At 36.4% G+C, this 23918-nt stretch overlaps 2 protein-coding genes across 2 annotated transcripts in view; both read left to right on the top strand.

Moving 5' to 3' along the window:
• The first annotated feature begins 1566 nt into the window (after window positions 1-1566).
• The window catches only part of LOC123547470 (uncharacterized), a 37137-nt gene continuing 14785 nt past the window's right edge, over window positions 1567-23918 (top strand). Inside the window, exons 1-4 of the mRNA XM_053551710.1 lie at window positions 1567-1718; window positions 10265-10353; window positions 11216-11302; window positions 12620-13186. Of these exons, the coding sequence (XP_053407685.1) occupies window positions 1577-1718; window positions 10265-10353; window positions 11216-11302; window positions 12620-13186 (885 nt within the window). The 5' untranslated portion in view covers window positions 1567-1576. The remainder of the gene's footprint in view (window positions 1719-10264; window positions 10354-11215; window positions 11303-12619; window positions 13187-23918) is intronic.
• LOC123547469 (zinc finger protein 665-like) lies at window positions 16180-23596 on the top strand. Its single transcript, XM_045334600.2, has 2 exons — window positions 16180-16235; window positions 19348-23596. Exon 2 carries the CDS (start codon window positions 19428-19430, stop codon window positions 21336-21338), a length of 1911 nt encoding a protein of 636 aa, XP_045190535.2. The 5' UTR covers window positions 16180-16235; window positions 19348-19427; the 3' UTR covers window positions 21339-23596.

Below are 23918 nucleotides of genomic sequence, written 5' to 3'. Positions count from 1 at the left end.
CCGTCATTATCAAAAGTGTTTATTGATCAAAAAGTTAAAAGTTAATTGATAACAAAGCAGCCTATTATCGTGTTTGTACAACTTGTTAATTAGCGGTATACAGCTTATGCTGTATTGTTACGTCTTGCCGATTATTACTGAACAACAAATTCATTAAAATCATTTATTTTATGTGCTTGACACGTTTATATAAGCCGATCGGCCATTACGATCTATAGCATTTTATTTAATTTATTATCATTACTGAGGCTTTGTTTGGGCAAAAACAAATAAAAATGCTTTTAATAAGCAGAAATTATAAGTATTCAATAGGTATAATGAAAAAAATAAGAAAATTATAACATGTATTTTATCAAGATTTTAATGTACTTTCGTTTTCCAAATTTGTCACCCGTTTTCACGGCCGTGATTTTCGGACATTTTTAACGAGATTTTCTAGTGCAATCTTAATTAAAAGTCAATAAAAGGTCTGCATTTAAGAAAAAATGACAACTGTTGCAAAAAAAGCTCTTATTTTGAAGCTAAACCCCACCCACTTAAAATATGAATCGCTGAAAAAATCTTCTTTATTGACATCTTTATTTTAAATTTGATTTTCAAAATTATTTAATAATTAAATGGCAGATGTTTATCAAAATAATAATATAAAAATCACATGTTTTGCAGTGTTTGTAAAAAGTACTCCATGGAAGAAGAGGGGGTCTCATATGTTACTGGTTCCGTTAATTTAAAAAACAAAACAACATCCATCTTGGTAGGACCACCTGAAAATCTGTCGGACCATCAGTTTGCAAAAGCTGCTGGTCCTTCGGACCACCACTGTAAAAAAGTTAGTGTCTTGCCCTGGTTACAGCAAACACAGACGCTTGGTTAGAGGTTACTTAAACTTCTGAATGGTCAAAGTCATGATGAAATATTTGACTAAGCATGCATATAGACCGAAAATGCCCAGAAAGTAACAAAATAATGGGTTTTACCGACAGTCCCCAAATCAGACTAGCTTACATTTACATTTTCGGTCTATATGCATGCTTAGTCGAATATTTCATCATGACTTTGACCATTCAGAGGTTTAAATAACCTCTAACCAAGCGTCTGTGACAGCAAATGCCATTAGGCTACTTTATTTAAAATTTTAGTGAATCTGAATACAAGATTATTTCCAGTATTAATTTTACTAGCATTTTACCTTCAGAATATAGTATTTTGATTCATTTAAAAGGAAAATGTTCAAAAGTCAAAAGGACAAATCCAGTCTTTGTGAAAATTTTCAAAAACGAAAGTAGGATAATGCAACGCGAATATGCTGATTTAACAGAAACACAGTGATACAGAGAGACTATCTTTTAAAGCCATACGTATTAATTAAAAAATTGTCTAAGTAAAACTGACAGTACTTACAAAATAACAATGAAATATTGTCTTCTAACACCTTGACTAAAACACCCTCAAACTTTTTTCCTAGACCTGCGCGAATGCTACTTTCGTTTTCATGTTGATTGGCTACCGGTAGCATAAACGCGTTTCTATATTTAAACCAGTAACCAGCCAAGGCAATAAATATAAACATCCGGTAATGTGTATAAGGTGGCATTCCACATTTTTTGGAGATAATGGCAGTATTCTGGAATTAATGATGAAAATAACAGTTCATATACGTTCTACTGTTACTTACAGAATATTTATTTGGTTGTTTTGTCTTATGACGGCTTGTGAAGGTTTGTTATTTCGGAAAATGGAAACACTGCTGTCTTCGGATATTGCAAAAGTTTGGATAGCTTTATACATTTTCGCTCATTATTCAAATACGACACTACCTCTGGACCTTGTGTAGTAAGATACATTAACAGTATGCCGATTTTGCCCACTTTCCTATAAATTGGGATTTTTAAAAATAATTTGAGACTCCTTTTGATATGTGTAACCCCAGAGAAGCAAATGCCCTTTGTGTGTGTGTGTGTGTTTGTGTGTGTGTTTCGACAAGTAGGTTTCTACAGGGGGATGGGATGCATTGTATATATGCAGGTTCTCGGTCTGGTATTTAAACTAGAGACACCCATACCCGCCAACAAACACAGGCATGGAATTTAAACCCTGCTCAACTTGGATATAGAATATTTTACTCACCACGATTGAAGCGTTGGCGTCGTCGTCGGCGTCACACAGTGGTTAAGTTTTTCGTACCAGTCTACATTTTGACAAAGTCTTTTGAGATAAAGCTTTGAAACTTTCAACACTTGTGTACCATCACCATGTCCAGTTTTAGGCAAGAGTACATGCATAACTCCATCAAGGATTTTGGCTGAATTATGGCCCCTTTTAACTTACAAATCTTGGTTAAGTTTTTCGTACCAGTTCATATTTTGTGTAAAGTGTTTGACATATGGCTTTGAAACTTTTATCACTTGTTTATTATAACAGTCTCTATCTGTAGGCAAGAGTACATAACTCTGTCAACTATTTTGGCTAAATTATGGACCTTTTTGGACTTAAAAATTGGTACAATTTTTGTACAAGTCCACGTTTTGTCAAAACTATTTGATATGTGGCTTTGAAACTTTGAACACTTGCTTATCATCATGATTTCCATCTGTAGGCAAGAGTACATAACTCTGTCAACTATTTTGGCTGAAATATGGCCCTTTTTGGACTTGGAAATTGGTTCAGTTTTTGTACAAGTCCACGTTTTGTAAAAACTATTTGACGTGTGGCTTTGAAACTTTGAACACTTGTTTATCGTTATGATTTCCATCTGTAGACAAGAGTGCATAACTCTGTCAGCTATTTGGAAATCAGTTAATTTTTTCATACCAGTCCATATTTTGCCTAACCTGTTTGTCATATGACTTTGAAACTTTGACAACTTGTTTACCATCATAGTCTACATATGTAGGCAAGACTACAAAATTAGGACAAGGACTTTAAATAGCTCATTAATGGCCCTTTTTGACATAGAAATTTGTTAAGTTTCGCATACCATTCCATATTTTGTCTAAACTGTTTGATGTATGGCTTTGAAACTTTGAACAATTGCTTACCACCATGGTCACACATTGCCCTTATCCAAATCCACAAATGCAGGTACATTGTTTCTCTTATCTATTTTTTTTTTCTTTTGTCTGAAAATCTCTGGTAATATTTTGACCCCATACTTCCATCAATTTTTCGAATAGTCGAGCGCGCAAACATGTCAACAGACAGTTCTTGTTCCCTTTTTCCCACTGCCAGATACACCTTTTATATCAAGCTCATTGTACATGAAAATGGTCAAGTTTTCCAGTGAATGAGTTTTAAACGTAACCTTCGCCTCCATTTTTTTTTTCATACCTTTGTAAACACAAGTTTTCCAGTGAATGAGTTTTAAACATAACCTTTGCCTCCATTTTTTATTTCATACCTTTGTAAAGATATTCTGATCATGATTTTGTGGAACCTCTATACGCTGTACAGACTCATTTGGTGTATAAATGACTCGATAAAAATTTACACTCACTAAGCGACTTCTTCGATTTTTATGTACACGAACATGTAAACTTTAGTCTTCCTTATAGTTTTACAGAATTTTCATTTAGAATGTTTAATATGGTGACTGACTTCTGCCATTTCTTTTATTCGTGCCGGCGAGGCGAAATGTCGAAGTAACGAAAATACGAAAGATCGAAATAATGCTTATTTGTCGTGTGTTCGCCTTTCGACTTTCGAGGCGAATACATGAAGTAACGAAACATTGAAGGCGAAATAACGAAATTTCAGAGGCGAACACACGAACTTTTGTATTAATCACTTTTCGTGTCGGCGGGTATTAAAACTTTGTGTTGTCGCCTTTCTATTGTCGTGGCTTCGTGTATTCGCCTCGAAAGCCGAATGACGAACACACGACAATTGAGCTGTTTTCGACCTTTCGTTACTTCGACTCCCGACACGAACACGCGACAGATGTTTCGTGTAGCGGTAATGTACAGTAATGTAGGAAAATGATGCGTAATGGCGCAAAATTGGGAGTAATGTATATATAAATTTAATACCAGAACTGAAATACTTGAAGAGTGACATGTTTTATTGCATATGAAACATTTTCTATCATAAATTCTGAAGATTTTTTGTGTAAATGGTAAAACACATTATCTAGATAGCATTCAAAACTCACCAAGTATCATGCCGGGTCCTTCGAGCGTCTTTTGAAAATCTCCTGGGTCCGGACCCGGGATTCCGGGTCAAATGGAACAAACCCCTGACTCAGGTCGGCGTAATGATGCTTCGTAAGACTGGTGAAAACGTAATGTATGTATAAATTTAATACCAGCGATAAAATACTTGCACAATGACATCTTTTGTGGAATATAAATCATCTGTCATAATAAATGAGAAATATTATTTTATATGCGCTAAACACATTATATAGATCACACTCAGAGCTAAGTAATGATCATCAGTAAAGTTTTATACCAAAGGCTAAAATACTCGCTGAGTGACACGTTTTATCGGGTATAAAAGATTTTCTATGGTTAATTGATATTAGATAATTATTTTATGTGTGGTAAAACGCATTATCGAGATAACACTCGTAGCTGAGTCAGACGTAATGATTCTGACAAAGTAGTATATAGAGGCGTAATGTATGTAGGCATTCTTTTTTCCCACAGCATTTATGTGTTCAAGCATAAACAATGAAATGATCGCAATATTTATTTACTAATTCTAAGGTAAACGCAAAGTCTATAAAATATTGAGAATGTTTGATCAATGTTATCTAACTTTCATAAGTAGTTGATATTTTCTGTGTGACTAACGCTGTAGAGTTTTCTTACGTATTCGAAATTTTAATTACATATATGCATTTGACTTTGAATAATTACTGTCGTATCTACTTGAACTAAGTTAAAAATATCTGTGAGATTTTCCCAAAATACATGAAATAAATCAAACGCGGCTGTTTATATACCGATTACATGTTTCATTAGTCTACACCCAAGACTATTAATAATACATTTTCGAAAAAAAACATATATATTGTACATGTATATTGTTATACTTGATCAACTAAAATTATATTAATATCAACTTAAATTCCTAAAAATTTATGTGAAAGATTCCCGCCATTATTTCCTCAATTAACACATTCACGGTATCGTACTTCACCGGTAACAATTTTCTTTACGTCAAATATTTACTTTAATATTGATTATACTAACACAAAAGCAGCCAATTAAAAACAGTTTTAACATTTTCTTTGACATAGGACACTTCTGAATTAAAAATACCGGAAGGCGAATACACGGAAGGACGGAATTGCACATTTGTCGTGTGTTCGTGTCGGCGGGTCGAAGACACGAAACTACGAAAGGTCGAAAACTGCTTATTTGTCGTGTGTTCGCCTTTCGCCTTTCGAGGCGAATACACGAAGACACGACAAAAGAAGGGCGACACGAAAAGTGAAAGATACAAAAGTTCGTGTGTACGCCCTTGAATTTTCGTTATTTCGCCTTCAATGTTTCGTGTCGTCGTGTGTTCGCCTCGAAAGCCGAAAGGCGAACACACGACAAATAAGCAGTTTTCGATCTTTCGTGTCTTCGACATTTCGACCCGCCGACACGAACAAGTAAGCATTATTTCGACCTTTCGTGTTTTCGTTACTTCGACATTTCGCTTCGCCGACACGAACACACGAAATGGCAGAAATCAGCCACCATATGTTAACTTATACAGATGTTTCAAGTATGTGAAACGACGATCTATATAAATAACTTCGCTTACATGTGCAGCAAATACAAGTATAAGCTCATGCGATGCGAATAACAAACTTTTTTTTTAATTGATCCATATGTTACACGTATATTTAAATTAGTTTAATAGTTGGTTCAAAAACAGGATCTTCTTTAAAGTATTCGAACTGTAATGGAAGAAAACACAGGTAAACCTCATGTACATACTGTTGTTATTATTTATCCCCCCGCCAAAGGCGAAGGGGATATTAGAAATGCTCTCCGTCCGTGCGTCCGCAACGATCTTTGTCCGGAGCATAACTCCAAAAGTACTGGAGGGATTTTCTTCAAACTTCATACACTGATAGAACACATTGGGAGGAAGTGCAGTGTGCAAGAACAATAACTCTACCTTGCCTATTTTTTGAGTTATTCCCCTTTATCATATTTTCTTAAAAAATTTTGTCCGGAGCATAACTCCAAAAGTACTGGAGGGATTTTCTTCAGCCTTCATACACTGATAGAACACATTGGGAGGAAGTGCAGTGTGCAAGAACAATAACTCTACCTTGCCTATTTTTTGAGTTATTCCCCTTTATCATATTTTCTTTAAAAATTTTGTCCAGAGCATAACTCCAAAAGTACTGGAGGGATTTTCTTCAAACTTCATACACTGATAGAACACGTTAGGAGGAAGTGCAGTGTGCAAGAACAATAACTCTACCTTGCCTACTTTTTGAGTTATTCCCCTTTATCATATTTTCTTAAAAAAAATTGTCTGCAGCATATCTTTTTCATGCATGGAGGGATTTTGATATAACTTGGCACAAATGTTCACCGCCGCAAGACAGAGTGTCATGCGCAAGATCCAGGTCCCTAGGTCTAAGGTCAAGGTCGCCTAGAGGCCAAAGGTCAGATACAAGAATGACTTTGTCCGAAGCATTTCTTCTTCATGCATGGAGGGATTTTGATGTAACTTGGCACAATTATACACCATCATGAGACGAAGTGTCATGCGCAGTTCCCTTCTTTAGAATTACTTCCCTTTGTTGTTACTTTAAATAGCTTTTATTGTAACTTTTTCATTACTAGTCGTAGGGAAAAATCGAGACCACTTTTCAGTAGTACAACATGCATGCTACATCCAATTTTGAGGTGTATTTTGACCTATCTCTACCTAGTAAAGATTTTTGTGTGGACTTACAATTTTTTTTTATTTTTTTTTTTTTTTTAAGATTAACTTCCATTAGTTGTTACTATAAATAACTTACATTGTAACATTTTTATAATTGACCACAGGGAAAAAACAAGACCACTTTTCTGTGGTACAACCTGGATGTTACTTTCCAATTTTAGGTGTATTTTAAGACATCTCTACCTGGTAAGGAGTTTTTTTGTGGACTTAGAAAAACAAAAGACTTAAAATGATTACTAAACAACCACAAAATTAAAATTCCATTTGCAAATACAGCTGCTAGAGTAAAGAAATTTGCTGTGACCGGCATATATTGTGACATTCTGGCACTCTTTTTCTCTGTTAGCTTTCCATTCCTTCTTTTTACAGTAGCCATATAGAAAAACATCATACAGCTATACTGTTCATGAAAATTAATAAAATTTAGCAGTAAACCACTTCACCACTGAATAATTCTTTCCTCCACATCTTTAAAACCCGTGATGTGCACCACAACTAAACGGTTTTTCAAAGCTTCTCCCAAAAAAAAATACTTTCAGACACTAACTTACCAGGAACTTTAGCCTTCAATTATAATATGCCCGGCGGGGGGATTGGCCATGTCTAACATGGCTCTTGTTAACATAATATTAGTTTAACGTTAAAATTTATGAGGTATCAAAGTAGGTGTATCTTGCTAATGTACCAAAATTGTCAAACAGCTCTTTATTTTATCTCTTGTTTTGGAATAATGGTGTCGTGGTGTTAACACGGACATAGAGACATGGTTTCACAGAAAAGAAGTCCCGTTTAGAAAACAACACACAGTTTGACTCAAATATTTCCCTGGTCAAGACAACTTATCAAGGTCCTTGTTGTTTTAGGCGTAAAGTTCCGGTGTTTGCTTCAGGTCAAGGTCACCTTAAACATTACATTCTTATGATAATGATATATGTTTTCTGCTCCTTATCTTGCTATATTTGACCAGGACAGTTGTCACCTGTCATGACAAGGTTGTCAGAAAAAACTGTTGAACCCATTTTGGTACACATACACGCACCTCTATCGTGTTATCCTCTTGTAAAACTATGCAAAATTCTTGCATACCCACAACATTCTAGATATACCCCCACAAACGAAGTTTAGAGGGGCTATATAGGAGAGAGCTTGTCAGTCGGTCGGTCTGTCGGTCGGTCCGTTGGTTTTCATGGTTTCCGGACAATAACTTATGAAAGGCTTGACAGATTTAAATTATTTTTAGTACACGGGTGTAACATCATAAAATACAAGTCAGTTTCGACTTTGAGGTCAGTAGGTCAAAGGCCAAGGTCACAATGACCCGGAACAGTTAAATGGTTTCCTGATGATAACTTGAGAACGCTTGGGCCTAGGATCATACATTTTCGTACACGAGTGTAACTTCATAAAATACAGGTCAAGTTCGACTTTGAGGTCAGTAGATTAAAGGTCAAGGTCACAATGACCCGGAACCGTTAAACGGTTTCCGGATGATAACTTGAGAACGCTTGGGCCAAGGATTATACATTTTGTACACAAGTGTAACATCATAAAATACAGGATAAGTTCGACTTTGAGGTCAATAAATCAAAGGTCAAGGTCACAAGGACCCGGAACAGCTAAACGGTTTCCGGACAATAACTTGAGAACGCATGGGCCTAGGATCATGAAAGTTGATAGGGATGTTGGTCATGACCAACAGATGACCCCTATTGATTTTGAGGTCAGTACGTCAAAGGTCAAGGTTACAGTGACCCGTAACAGTTAAAGCGTTTCCGGACGATTACTTGAGAACGCTTGGGCCTAGGATCATATAACTTGACAGGAAGGTTGATCATGACTAGCAGATGACCCCTGTTGATTTTGAGGTCAGTAGGTCAAAGATCAAGGTCACAGTGATCCCAACAGTTAAACCGTTTCCGGACGATAACTTTAGAACGTTTGGGCCTAGGATCACGAAACTTAATAGGGAGGTTGATCATGACCAGCAGATGACCCCTATTGATTTTGAGGTCAGTAGGTCAAAGGTCAAGGTCACACTGACCCAGAACAGTAGAACTTTTTTTGCAGGGTTGACAGATTTAAATCATTTTTGATACACAGGTGAAACATCATCAAATATAGGACAAGGTCGACTTTGACATTGGCTTACTTCTGTGACAAGGTCGTATTGTGGGGGTATAATTCGTCACTCCCGTGACAGCTCTAGTTGTAACTAGATGTATGTATGTATATATGACACTGATGCTCCTATCTGATGTCACTGTATGGTCATGTGTTACTCGTTGACAATGCAAAACCAAATAAGCTTTCGTATTAACTTAAAGTGGGGTAGGGGGCCTCCGTGACCGAGTGGTTAAAGTCGTTTACTTTAAATCACTTGTCCCTCACCGATGTGGGTTCGAGCCTCACACAGGGCGTTGAATTCTTCATGTGAGGAAGCCATCCAGCTGGCTTACGGAAGGTCGGTGGTTCTACCAAGGTACCCAACCGTGATGAAATAATGCACGGATGGGCACCTTGGGCCTTCCTCCACCATCAGTCGCATATGACCTATTATTGTGTCGGTGCGACGTTAAACCCAACAAAAACAAAATAAAGTGGGGTAGCCGTCGGGGGAGTGAGGTGGTATTAAAAACATCAACTAACAATCCTGTAACGTTTGATAACTCGGGGTCAGAGACTGTTTAGATATTTACGACACAAATTTGGATGGACATCCAGTCAACCGGACGAATGTTCGAACAAAGGCAACTAAACCCCTCCACTTCCCACACCAAAAAGGAAATTGCAAATGGAGGCGCATCGCGCATCAGAAATTCAAAAAAATGTCAGGTCTGTCCGTCAGTCCGAATCTATGTCGTGCATATCTTAAAAATGTTTTGACCTGGAGTCATCAGCCATCACAGACAAACAATCAGCGGTCACTTCTGTCTTGACCACCCCTCGTCTCCCGGCTCCACGAGAAATCATGGTGCTACTTATTTTGTTAGCCTCTGTGCCCGCGTGGTTTGAATCACTTGCTCTTCACTCCTGTCGGTTTGAAACCCCGCAAGAAATGTAGATTTCTTTCATGTGAGGAAGCTGTCTGACCTAATTGTGGAAGGTCACAGGCGCAGCACACAGGCACGGTCCCCGCCCATGCTTGAAATACTGTCCACAGGAGCGCCTGTGCTCCTCCTTTACCGCGAAGACAACTATATGATCCCAACAAACAACAGACGATACTGTCTTCATAATAGTTGTGTCTGTCCGGATGCAAAAAAAGCACACATTCGCAATATATTTGCACTTGTATATGTACCATTATATTTTTCATATGTATAGAAGAATGCTTTTCTTATTTGTTGTATCTTTGCTTCTCCTGCAGGATCCTTACGAGAGTACTTTGGAAATGCTCTTCGCCAGGATATTAAAGCAGTGACAGCTACAGATTCTGATGTCGTAGAAGTGATCAAGGTATTGTTATGTTACATTTAAATTAACTTTTTCGGGGCCTCTGTGGCTGCGTGGTTAAGGTCGTTGGCTGCGGATGACCTACCCAACAGCAATGTGGGTTCGAAACTTCGCTTTTGGTGTAAATGTGAGGAATTAAGGCAACCGGGTGACTTACGGAAGATCGATAGTTCTACTCAGGTGCCTGCCCAGGTCTGAAACAATGCCCGGTTGGGCATCTGTGGTATTCCTCCACCATAAAATACTTGAAAAGTTGCAGTCTGACCTACATTGCAACAGTGAGCTTTTAAATCCAACACAGATAAAGTCAATTAACTAGTTTGTCCAAGCAAAATGAAGCTCTATTAGAATCATAATGGAATGTTTGAAGTAAAAAAAATGCATTTTAACAGTATGCATCGATATGATTTATTTTCAGCTCTTGCGTCAGTTCGTTAACAAGTGCAAATGTGCCCCCAAAAAGTTATAATTTTAGACATTGTTTTTCGTAAAATTTGATCGATAAACTATCAGTTCTGATTCAAGAACATTGAGAATATTTAGTAATTTTTTGTTATACGATTATGTTGGCAAAGTACCTTCGGCGGTGTGATATTCCGAAAATAGTGATGTAGTAGTGGATCAGTTGGACAATAAAGTTGAAAGGCATAGTCCTAAATTAAAATAAAATCGATATTTTCTTTTTTATAAATGCAATATATCTTCTAGTGTTTTATTGAATTGTTTCTTATTAACACATCAATGCTTATCAGGTATTACTATTTCTGTATAGGAATAAATTATTTGAGATAAGTTCAGTTTCTTTTATGAAATAATATTTTTGTGAAATTATAGTTACTGTAATTAAATGATAATTTTATTGCAGTATGTGCAACAGTATACCAGAAAGCGCTACCCGTGGAACATACCAAGTCAGGGGCTTGACCCTGTCGTGACACAGCTTAGTAAAAAGGTAAGTCTTTACCATTGATATGAAACACTTTAAGTTTGAGTCTGATTTGTACTCTTATCACAAAAGATGCACAATGTGAACATCCATAATAATGAAGCATTATTCTTTGACCATAGCAGCCATTAACAGTCCTAAATGACAATGATGTTTTGTCAATCTTTTCACTGCAATTAAGGTGTTAGCATTTCCTCAAAATCTCTTAATTAAATCATGTTCCAGTATTTCTTTCCCATTGTCCATTTCGTTTTGGGTTTTTTGCAGTGAGGTTTTAGTATCTAATTTTTCATTGATCCTGCCATACCATCAGGTTTCATAATTCCATTTCCGATAATCAGGTTTTGATTGTTCCACCATGCCTTCAGGTTTCATAATTCCATTTCCGATAATCAGTTTTGGATTGTTCCACCATGCCATCAGGTTTCATAGTTCCATTTCCCATAATCAGGTTTTCATTGTTCCACCATGCCATGAGGTTTCATAGTTCCATTTCCCATATCAGGCTTTTATTGTTCCACCATGCCATGAGGTTTCATAATTCTATTTCCCATAATCGGCCGGATTTTCATTGTTCCACCCATAATGCCATCAAGGTTCCATAGTTCCATTTCCCATGATCAGGTTTTCATTGTTCCATCCATGATGCCATCAGGTTTCATAGTTCCATTTCCCATAATCAGGCTTTCATTGTTCCACCATGTCATCAAGTTTCATAATTCCATTGCCCATAATCAGGCTTTCATTGTTCCACCATGCCATGAGGTTTCATAGTTCCATTTCCCATGATCGGCCGGGTTTTCATTGTTCCACCCATGATGCCATCAGGTTCCATAGTTCCATTTCCCATGATCAGGTTTTCATTGTTCCACCCATGATGCCATCAGGTTTCATAGTTCCATTTCCAATGATCAGGTTTTCATTGTTCCACCCATGATGCCATCAGGTTTCATAGTTCCATTTCCCATGATCAGGTTTTCATTGTTCCACCCATGATGCCATCAGGTTTCATAGTTCCATTTCCCATAATCAGGTTTTCATTGTTCCACCCATGATGCCATCAGGTTTCATAGTTCCATTTCCCATAATCAGGTTTTCATTGTTCCACCATACCATCAGCTTTCATTATCCTATTATCCATAATCGGGGTTACTTTGTCCCCTCCCCCCACCCCCAGCCCACATCTGAGCATTTTTTTCCCATGCTATCGACACTGAACAATACTTATGACAGAAATCTGGAACTTATTTTGACATTGATAATTACAGGACAGATAAGTTGTTTATTCTACAACAGATTTCACAGAAGTATGTTCTTTTTCAGTTGCTTATATACACACATGACGGTGAAACGCCGCTTTTCTTCGAGGACGAAGTTAAAGACAGGTCAGGACTTGAGCATGGAGTCACAAGATTCATTCCCCTGGGTGCCATGTACGATTTTGTGCTGAGCTGGACAGAAAGTATGGTCGAATTTTGCCACAACTATACGGTGTCAGTCTATCCAAAAGATCGTATCAATATTTACACCCATACCTTTTACCTTCAAAACTTAAACATCACAAACCCTGGCACAGACGAAATACAGTACCTTTTTCCAAAAGTAGGTAGTAGTTATTTCAAGTACTTAGCAGGTAGCGAGCATGTAGGACAATTTTCGTACACTTCGGAATTCTCGCATCTGGAAACGGAAGAAGCGTTTAAGGGATATTCTGGTACCCCAGGCGCTCATTCAGATCAGTTGGAGGGAGGAAGTGGTATCAAGTCTTCGTTCACGGACAAGAGCGGGAGTAGTAAACGACTTAGAGTGATGACGTACAATATCTGGAATATGAACTCAAAGTCTACAAGAGCTGGTGGGTACACGGAGAGAATGAAACGATTGAAAGAGGTACAGATATATCAATATTATACGGATTTTGAAAATATCTTTAAGTAGAGCAAGGGCTCAAAGCAGAAAACCAATCCTCCTTGCCATTGTCATAGTTTGAGACAATAAAAAATGTACATGTTAATTATGATAATTTTCACCCGAGCTTTGAATATATTTACCCCGACAGACCCTTTAAACTCACCGTTTTATTATGACAAAAAGAAAAAATTCGCATTGATTGATTTCAATAATTAAACTCAGAATATCAAATGTGATTTGTTTTGTGCTCGTTTTTTATCAGCACATATAAATTAATACTTTGCAAGAGCGTCTGTATAAAGATCTTGACTAATTTATCTACCAAGGTGCATAATTATGACTTTGTTTACATTGAAAGAAACTTCGCATTGTCACAACAAGAAGTGGAATGGTACGTTGTACACCTCTGCAAACCCTTTTTCTGTACGAAATAATGTCAGTACGACAGATCCCTTATTAGATCTACAATCAAATTTTAACAAAAATTGAATGTCCTTGCACTAACATGATCGATACCACAATGCTTTCAAATTCATACTGGACTTTCTACGGCCTCCAACGCATATTTGGCCAATTTTCTGTCCAGTTTGCCAAGAATGCAGTCGCCAACAGTTTTAGTTATAAAGTCCATTGTAAGTGATTCTTACATTGTGGGCTTCTGGCGAACTGGACAGAAAATGAGACATATCTACGCGTTCACCGCGCGTGGGACAAAGTCACGATAGGTACTCTCGGCGATTATCGATAAACTCACTTTACCGGTGTTTGACAGAAAGGGCCGAGTTACTAATGTGTAACGGTTTTTTGTTAGATAGAAACTGATGCAAGGAAAATACTGTTCGTCTATATACCCGTACCAAGCAGCTGTACGGACGTTAGAGTAATGAATAAAACGGAACACTCGCCATTTTTAAGATTTTACCGACTTTGTGGAGGAGCGTTGCGATTATCAGTGTCATACATCGTTGTGCGTCTGTCATCCAAAGTCGCTGAAATCTTTTGTAAAATATAAACTGTGAAGCTGATATTTTTCGATCGGTTCAGGTTTGGTGTAATACTGGAGTCTTTCGACCCAGTTATTCCAATAATATGAAACAAAATGCGTATTTGATGAGACAGTAATATGTTTTGTCGTTTATCCGATATATTACTGAAAATAATAGATTAAGTCCAAACAGAAATGCCATCCAAATACGTGGCAACTTTGTTCAGGGTATAGACTTCCGATTTTTGTCGATCTTACAGGAAATTTATCTACCAGACCGTAAGTATTTTATTTTTCGCTGATTTCTTCTAATGTTTTACAATATAACCAGCTTGCCTACGGAAGGTTTGTAGTTCTACCAAGTCATACCTGAAGTAATGCAGGAAGGCACCTGAATCTTCCGCCGTCATAAAAATGTTGGAAAGTCGCCATATGATTGATAATTGTCCAGAACAACTAGATGAGATATATCTATTTTACATATTCCTTTACTACTATATTCATGGGCTCGTATTCATGCTGCATATGACACTTGTTCAAGATTGGTTGATATTTACATCAAAAGCGAAGATATCCTTAAATTAAATTCAGTTTAACATAGTGGTAGACATCCTTTGCTGCTTTTTTTATTTCTCTGGCAAAGGCAGATACCTGAATTGAATTAACGACCTTAATACTAAAAGTTATGTGTTTGTCGTTCTATAACATGGTGTAATAGCCATATTTCATATCTTGTAACTGGATGGTAATATTTAAATGAAATTTGGTCTCTTTAAAGACATTCAAAATTAAAAATGTTTCACCAAGAGATTTTTCGAATGTTATCATTTTCGGGGAGATAATCGGTATTGAAGTTAATTTGATTATGAGAATCTGAGCTTGAGTTTCGAGAAAATTTTGCGGTAGAAAGCTGCATTATATGATTCTGATACAAATATCAAAAAGAAATCTAAAATTCCCTGTAAGGAAAAGGAGAAAAAAATTTTTTTCTAGTTTTCAGTGGAGATAACTCATGAAAAAAAAAAATTATCTGGGGAGGTTATCTAAAGGAAATTTTTGAGAATTTCTGTCACTATATAACGTGTTAATATGCACCTTATTTCTATCGTTTGACATTTTTAAAGCTTACATTATCAAGTTGTTTGTCTACTTTTGGTGAAATTGAGGCCTGTTACGGGTAGTCATCCTTAAGTGGTAACCCTTGCACTGTGAACTCTGACTAAAAGTAGTGAGCATGCATACATATGCGCCATATTTCTAAAGTGCGGGGAAATTGGTCAGACAGGACTGTTATTAAGGGAGAGTTGTGTATAAATAAAGGAGTGTTTCGTTCGAGGAATTCAGTTTTGTAGCTAAAGTCTTCCCCTCGTTTATATATAAATACTATAAATGTATATGCTGCGGCATGTAACTAGAAACAAGAATGAACGACTTGAACACGGGTCCTTAACAAGTTGCAGAAGACTAGCAAAAATCAATTAAGTAGCGTAGATTCATAGTATATATGGAGACGCGGTTTGTCGCACAATAGACAGTATTGTCTGCTAAGAAGTAGGAAGCTCAAGGTCTTGGACCATTTTCTGTTCAGTTTGCCAGAAACCCAGCTAGATCAACAGCTATCCCTGACAACACGCCTGCTAGTCATAATCGTTCACGATTGCTAAGCAGTACAACATAGACATAGAGAACCCATCTGCTTTAACCTATACTGCGTTGGTGCGCCGTAAAACCCAAATAAATAAATAAATTGGAATTACTGACTATCTCTTTCAGTACGTGCACGAAATTTAAGATCACTTTAAAAGTTTTTTCTGAACAGGATTGATATTTTATTTACCTTTAAAGAAAAAAAAACACTAATAATTATGATAGGGTCGTCGCTCTAAAAGCTCTACAGAGTTTATGTTCATTGTTTCACAAACTGCAGCGACGGTAAATAAAATTTACCTTTATCTACATTGCGACTGCTAAGTTACACATTTCATACAGTTAGATCCCTTGTAAAAGTTAGCGCCATTTGCAACGTAGTAATTGTGTCAGTTGGTAGGTATTGTTTATTACGTTTCTTGTTGACAGTGTTAAACTAAAATGCGATATTTTACTCAACGCTGTCTTATCTAACGCCCAGTGATAGTCGGAAATCGAGTTGTAAAGATGTAGATGTAGTTGTACGCTTTTAAACTGAGAAATCAAATAGAAACAAGGTCCGTCCGGAATCCAAGACAAATTTATTGTAAACTCTTTCGGATAGCTACTAACGGATAAATGTTTTAAACTTTTAAATTCAGATGAATTTGTTTGACAATGATAAAAGACTGCAGTTGTGTTAAGAGAAAAACTTGTGATTTATGTGCATATTGAAACAAACTTACTTGAAATGAAAATATATCATTTTATGAAATAGAAAGAATTTTACATCTGATTGTCATTTTTACTGTCACTGAGTGGCTGCTTTTTAATTTCTGACTTTTGCAGCCACAAGCAAGAATATCAGGTATTCGTCTGTATTTATTATGTATAACAAGTAGAGTGCAGAAAAATGTGAAAAATTGGTGTTAAATGTAAACTTCATAAAACTCAATTTCCACTCGGTTTTTGGCATATTTTGGTCCGACGTTACAGTTTGACCGTCACAATATAAAACGAACTGTATACGTCGGATTAGTTCGACTAATTGTCATCTTACTGTCATTCTGTATGCTGATACCCAGATAGTAACTTGATAATTTCTGTGCACAGTAAATTAGAAGTAGAATTTAATCAAGATAAACTTGAAAATTGAAAGTAGAAAGCCAGTTTACATATTTTCAGTAAATGCCATATATAAGTGCTGTTGTCTTTTAACTTCTATTACTTTTGACAACTCTTGTCAGCTGTCTTTTAACTTTTCTCAGCTGCTAGTAATACCCTAAAAGGCAAGTTGAGCAGAATCAATAGATAGGTAGATATATCCATGGGTACTAATTCTAAACATGATAAGACCTGACACAACTCATATCACATTCATTTTAATAGATAGTTTACATTTTCTGTTGCCCAGTTTATGTCAGTAAAAAATGCTTTGATAGTAAAAATGTACAATGTCTGAATATTGAATGTTAAACATCGTATGACAACGTTTTTCAAGTCAAATTATTTGGACTACCCAAGGTACATAAAACGTGATATTAACAGGAAGGTATAAGCGTATAATTCAGATATTAAGTTACCTTGAAGGTGTGAAAAAAAAAAATGCTTTGTGTCGGAAAGTTTCTACTTTCCGGACATGTTTTGTAAAGCGGAATGTACCTAAAGTCTAAAAAATTGTTTGTATGGAAATGTCTCCAAAACTTGTACATTTTGTAGGTAGGATAGGTATAGCTTTATTCTTAAGCTACAGTACATTCTGTGTTAGTGTTATACTTTATAAATGCAATACATCAGATATTATTTTGACAGTTTAATTGTGCATTGAGTTCGCATTTAGTTCCGTTTTGCTGACTCAAAATAATGTTACAAAACTGGAAAGAACTACCTTTGATTAAGTATGGTTTGGTTACCCTAAAAAAAAATCCAAATTTTTTGTTTAGCTTATAATTTGTGACATTTTTAGCTTGACTCGGCATCTTTCCATGTCCCCACCTTGGTTAAAGTTTTGATGTACTTTCTCTTTATCTTTGTTATTACTTGATGGATTTGCTTCAACGTCATCATCACCCACATCATATGGCACAAGAGTCGTAACTCTGGCACCAATATGTTATGAATTATCCCCCTTTTTACTTAGAATTTCAGGTTAAAGTTTTGGTGCACTTTCATTTTATCTCAGTTATAACTGAATGGATTTGATTCAAACTTAAAATAGTTGTTCTACATCATCACCCACATCATATGACACAAGGTCCATAAATCTGGCACCAATTTTTTTTTTAATTATGCCCCCTTTTTACTTAGAATTTTATGTTAATTTTGATGCATTTTTCTATATCTCTGTTATTTCAGAAGGGATTTGATTCAAACTTTAAATAATTGTTCATCATCATTGCCTACATCATTTGATTTAAGGACCATAATTGTGACATCTGTATTTTATGAGTTATACCCCTTTTTACTTAAAATTTCAGGATATAGTTTTTATGCACTTTCACCCTATCTCTGTAATTGCCAAATAGATTTGATTCAAACTTTAAACAGTTGTACCACATCATCATCCACATCATATGACACAAGGACAATAACTCTTGCACAATATTTTTTTTAATTAACCCCCTTTTTTGCTTAAAATTTCAGATTAATGTTTTGATGTACTTTCACTTTATCTCTGTTATTACCAAATAGATTTACAGAGCTCCAGATAAGCTGCGTATTTGCGTATTTACGCAATTAAAATTGCAGAAAACCTAATTGAATTCATACAGTGTGCGTACTGAAATGCAAGTAAAATTCCTAATACTTAATTCGTAAAAAATTGCTTGTGTATCGCATTTTCCTTATTACTAGAACGGGTACGAAACTTTAACGCTAGATTTGACTGAGTGGTTATACGTTACCGCAGAACAGGTTGCAATTTATTGGAAAAATCACAGGACCATTGATGATTCAGTCAGCTGATCGGTGTTATTTGGACGCTTTGTAAACAATTTTACGCTGATAAAATGTAAAAGAGGTTGCAGTAAAAACATTGTTGCAGCACAAACAAACAAATTAGTGAGATATTTTGCTGTTCAACAATGACAGTTATCTGTTTGTGATGATGTAGTGTCACCAATACTGGATGACATCTTTTGGGAGAATGCATATTGCGGTGACCACATCGTTTGGTACTTAGGTACTTAGTCAATCCTGTTTAATGATATATACCATGTATACTGTAAGCAAAAAATACTCAGTTGTTAGTGTGAGATTGGTAAAATACCCAATTGGTTTTATCAAATACCCAATTACTTCTGAAAAGGCGGGGTAATGATATTATTATTACCCAATTCAAATTTCCAATACCCAATTCAGACAAAAAGTGATGGGTAAATACCCAATTGCACCAAAAGCTTATCTGGAGCTCTGTTACCTGTTTCAATAGTGGCATCCACATCATTTTGATATCTCTTATACATGTATGTATGTTAAATGAGGAAATGTTAAACTGCCAGTTACTTTTTTTTTTTTCATTAAATTGTAGATACCGGATAAACACTTAAGAAATCTTGATGTGATTCCAGCTAGCAGTACAGTCTTGATGTGATTCCAGCTAAAAGTACAATGGCACATACCTGCAGCATTGTCAAGCAGTTGCACAGTCCCATTTACCAAGACAGTTGTTCGTTATTTAGCACTAAAGACGTTTTCAGATGTGGAGGATGTAACCTACAGTTTGACACAATATGCACACTCCATGACCACGTACAGACACATTCAGGTGGAGGATCATACTATTACAGCCACACAATAAAAGCTGCATTTCCAAAATACGACTCATCATGTAGATCAACACAAACAGATGATATTGCTGAATTTCAACATTCAGAGATGGACCAGCTGATAGGTATTAAAAAAGATGTAGACTATGAAAAGGAACATTTGTCTAATGGAGAAGGTGGGAGTAACCTTATGCCATTATCAAAGAAAAAAGCAGCCAAAGGAAAGCATAAAGGTTCATGTCATCAAACTGACCCAAAGAGAATTGATGAAAAATGCACTGAAACTAATCAAGTTGCATGTGTTTCTAAAACAAAAAGTAAAGAAACACCAAATATTACACATGAGAAGGATAAAACACTCAAAATGTTCACTACAGACACTTACTTTACTGATGCTGATAATGATGATACTGATGCTGATGATTATATTGAAACAAATGATGGTTTATTTGAAAGAGTTGAAGAAAATATGAAAGAGAAATCTGTTGAAAGTACTCACTTGAAAGATGATGATGATGATTATGATTATGATGTTGAAAGTAACAATGACTTAGTTGATGAAGTTGAAGAGAATGTATTAGAGAAATCTGTTGAAAATGATGTAAATTATCAATCTGCTGACATACAGACAGGTAGTTTACAGAATGATACCTCAGGATCTGTGGGAGTAAAAGTGGAACAGGATGTCATAATAGACTTGAAGAGTACAAATATAAAACCTAAGTATAAGTGTGAATTATGTGGTGCAAAGTTCAAATGTAAATTAAGTCTACATATTCATTCTGTAGAACATCATCAGCAAGGGGACTCTGCATTAAAATGTCAGCAGTGTGACTTAGTTTTTGCATTCAGGAACAGATTAGTTAATCATATGCAGATCAGACATAAGGTTGCTGTCACTAAAGACTCGAGGCAGAAGGGGATACAAAAACGTGCACGCAAACTTAAGAGACGGAACAAATCATGGCCATGTGATTCCTGCGATAAAGTTTATTCCACTGAAAGTGGGTTGTACTTTCATAAGCAAGGGAAGCATTCTGGGGAAAAATTTGAGTGTAAACTCTGTAATGCGGAATATAGTTTTAAGCATACATTGAGGTCGCATTTGATTGAAGTACATAATTTAGGGAAGGAGGGGCATCAGTGCAAGGAATGTGGGAAAGTTTTTGCATATCTGTCAAGGCTTGTGCACCATCAGAAAGTTAAACACCCTACTGAAGATGATTTTAAAGAATGTTTTGTTTGTGAATTTTGCGGGAAGGAGTTTTTGGTGAAAAGTAGGCTACGTGAGCACTTGCGTGACAGTTGTATAAATCACGAACGCAAATACCAGTGCCCCCATTGTCCATATCTATCTTTTACGAAAACTTGTTTGCGTGAACACATAAATAATATGCACTCTACTGAAAGTAAACACATGTGCCACATATGTGGTCAAGTGTTCAGAAATGGACATAGTTTATATATACATCGTGTTGTGCATTCGGAAGAAAGAAATTTCCTTTGCAAAACTTGTGATAAAACATTTAAGACGGATAACCAGTTAAAAAGACATGTTAAAATACATGAAAATCGTAAAGTTTTCAAGTGCCACGTTTGTGACAAGGGTTTTGTACAAAGTAATAATCTTAAAGCACATATGCGACAACATACTGGTGAAAAACCGTTCAAATGCGACTGGTGCGAACAGAAGTTTACACACAATGTCAGTCGTAAAAATCACATGTCTAAATGTGAGGCTAAACTTTGTTAGGGGAAGATTTTATAAATTATTTGATGCATGTTTGATATTTTTACTATGATATGCCTAAGTGTGGGTTTCTGTTAGAACAAGTTTGTTCTAGCAACAACAACAAATTTATTAGAGATACTGTGAGATTTTCAAGATTTATGTTCTTTTAATGGTTCATAGATTTTAAAAAAACCTGGAACTGGTTAAATAAAACAGAATGTGCACATCAAAATATTTTGTATTTTTCTTGTTAAAATAAAGCAGGAACCATGTTGCTTTTTATACTCCCGAAGGGAGGTATTATTATATGATGCTGGTGTCCGTCTGTCTGTCCATATGTCTATTAGCAATTCTCTATCCGCTCTGTAACTCTTGAACCCCTTGAAGGATATCGGAGAAATTTTACACAGATGTTCACCTTGTCAAGACGACGTGCAGAGCACGTTTTGGATGGCTCACTTCAAGGTCAAGGTCACAATTGGGGCTCAAAGGTCAAATAACTTTGTTTCGTGTCCACGCTGTAACTCTTGAACTGCTTGAAGGATTTTAAAGAAACTTGGCACAAATGAGACAACATGCAGAGCTGTAGTACTATGGCACAGACTGCTCAATTTTGAGCTCGTCTGAATCAAACACTCACAGTCAGTAATTAGTACAGATGAATAGTCTGGCATCAAACCTCAATTTTGAGTACAGTCTTCCAGTCTTAAACTACTGGTCATATTTATGCCCCCTTTTGAAGAAGGAGGAGCATATTGTTTTGCAGATGTTGGTCAGTATGTACCAGTAGACCAATTCTTTTCCGGATTATAACTCCAGAACACTTGGGTCATAAAAGTTGATAGCAAGATTGGTCATAACCAGCAGATGACCCTTATTGACTTTGATTTCAGTAGGTCAAAGGTCAGGGTCACAATGACCTGTTACAATTGAACGGTTTCTGGATGGTAACTCAAGAACGCTTGGGCCTAGGGTCATGAAAGTTAATGGGGAGGTTATCATGACCAGCAGATGACCCCTATTGATTTTGAGGTAAAAGTCACAGTGACCCGGAACAGTTAAACCCTTTCCTGGCGATAACTTGAGAATGAATGGGCCTAGGATCAGGAAACTTTTTAGGGGGGTTTATCATGACCAGCTGGTAACCTGTCAATGGTCAAGGTCACATTGACCCAGAACAGTAGAACTTTTATGACCAAATTATTTCTGTTCCTTGTGCAATTTACTGAATGCATCTGGGTGGGGAGTGCATTTCATGTTCTACGAGCTCTTGTTGCATATAACGTGGTCGGTATCATTGTAGCAGTTGGTCAAAAGAGCTAAGAAAAATGTAACAACTTCTTCTCATGAACTACTGGATGGGTCATCACCAGACTTGCTCTGTAGCATTCTTGCATTGATCTCTCTCAGTTTTGTTCAAATGAAATCATTTGACACCTTTTAGGGGTCGTCAGAACTAAAATAAAAAAACTTTTAATCAACTTCTTATGAATCACTCCATGGATTTTCACCAAACTTTGAATGTAGCACACCTGTTTTGTTCAGATTGTAAAAAAGATTATCTAGTCATTGTGCAGACTCTTCCATGTTTTCTCTGAATGTTATATGAATACTGCATTTCAAAGAGGTTGATATGAAAGATTTTCGCAACAGGAAAATATCGATATCACACTATGGTTAATAGTCATATTTCAAGAGGTGAACATTTTTATGCCCCCAAAATGAGGCATATTAGTTTTCAACTGTCCGTCCATTCGTTCATTAGTTCATCACAACGTTAACTTCTTGCATGAAGGCACTTTACTCGCGAACCACTGCACCCAGGACCTTCAGACTTCACATGCTGATAGTACTTATTGAGTACACGATCCCTACTGACTTTGGGGGTCACCAGGTCAAAGGTCAAGGCGCTGCGGGGGCATTTGTCGTTATTAGTGACAGCTCTTGTTCATATCACATTCTCAAAATTGCAATATTTCTTTCATTGTGCTAAAAATGTTACAAGTCAAAACATTTTTTTTAATCCACCACAGTGGATTAAATGATTTACCATTATTTAAATAAATTCTAAATCTTGCTTAGAATTCTTTATGTGAGGAAGTCATCCATCCAGCTTAAGGAATGTCAGTGGTTCTACCAAAGAGACTGCCTCTGTTTGAAGAGGGGCACCTGGGAAATGTTGTAAAAGTTGCCATATGACCTAAAGTATGGAGTTCTCTAACAGCCTCAATAGCCTAGTGGTAGAGGGTCCGCTTTGAGTGTGGGAGGTCCTGGGTTCACTCCCTGGCCGCATCATAACAAGGACATAAAAAAAGGTACAAGTAGCTTCCTCACTTGGCATTAAGAGAATAGAATTAGGAATTGTCAGCCTGGTGTTGATATAATGTGACTCGAAGGGGTATGATGTCACATGTCTACGGCGTAATATTTGAGTGAGGCAGCTCTGTGAAGTTGGGCCTTGTGCTTGTTGATGCAAGTAGACAACGTCATGTATATGGTTGAAAAATTCTTGAAAAAGACCCAAAACCTAAACACACAGACATATAGTATTCTTCTTTCAGGCAAGATGAATGCTGAATTTAAAAGTAAAAAACATTTAAA

Source organism: Mercenaria mercenaria, chromosome 9, assembly GCF_021730395.1.
Source record: "Mercenaria mercenaria strain notata chromosome 9, MADL_Memer_1, whole genome shotgun sequence".
Taxonomy (NCBI): Eukaryota; Metazoa; Mollusca; class Bivalvia; order Venerida; family Veneridae; genus Mercenaria; species Mercenaria mercenaria.
Note: the sequence above shows the minus strand (reverse complement) of the source record. Positions and strands in the feature narration are given on the sequence as shown.

Bases quoted from the DNA above. Each gene is read 5' to 3' on its own strand.
- LOC123547469 (XM_045334600.2), top strand. From the start codon at position 19,428: ATGGCACATACCTGCAGCATTGTCAAGCAGTTGCACAGTCCCATTTAC.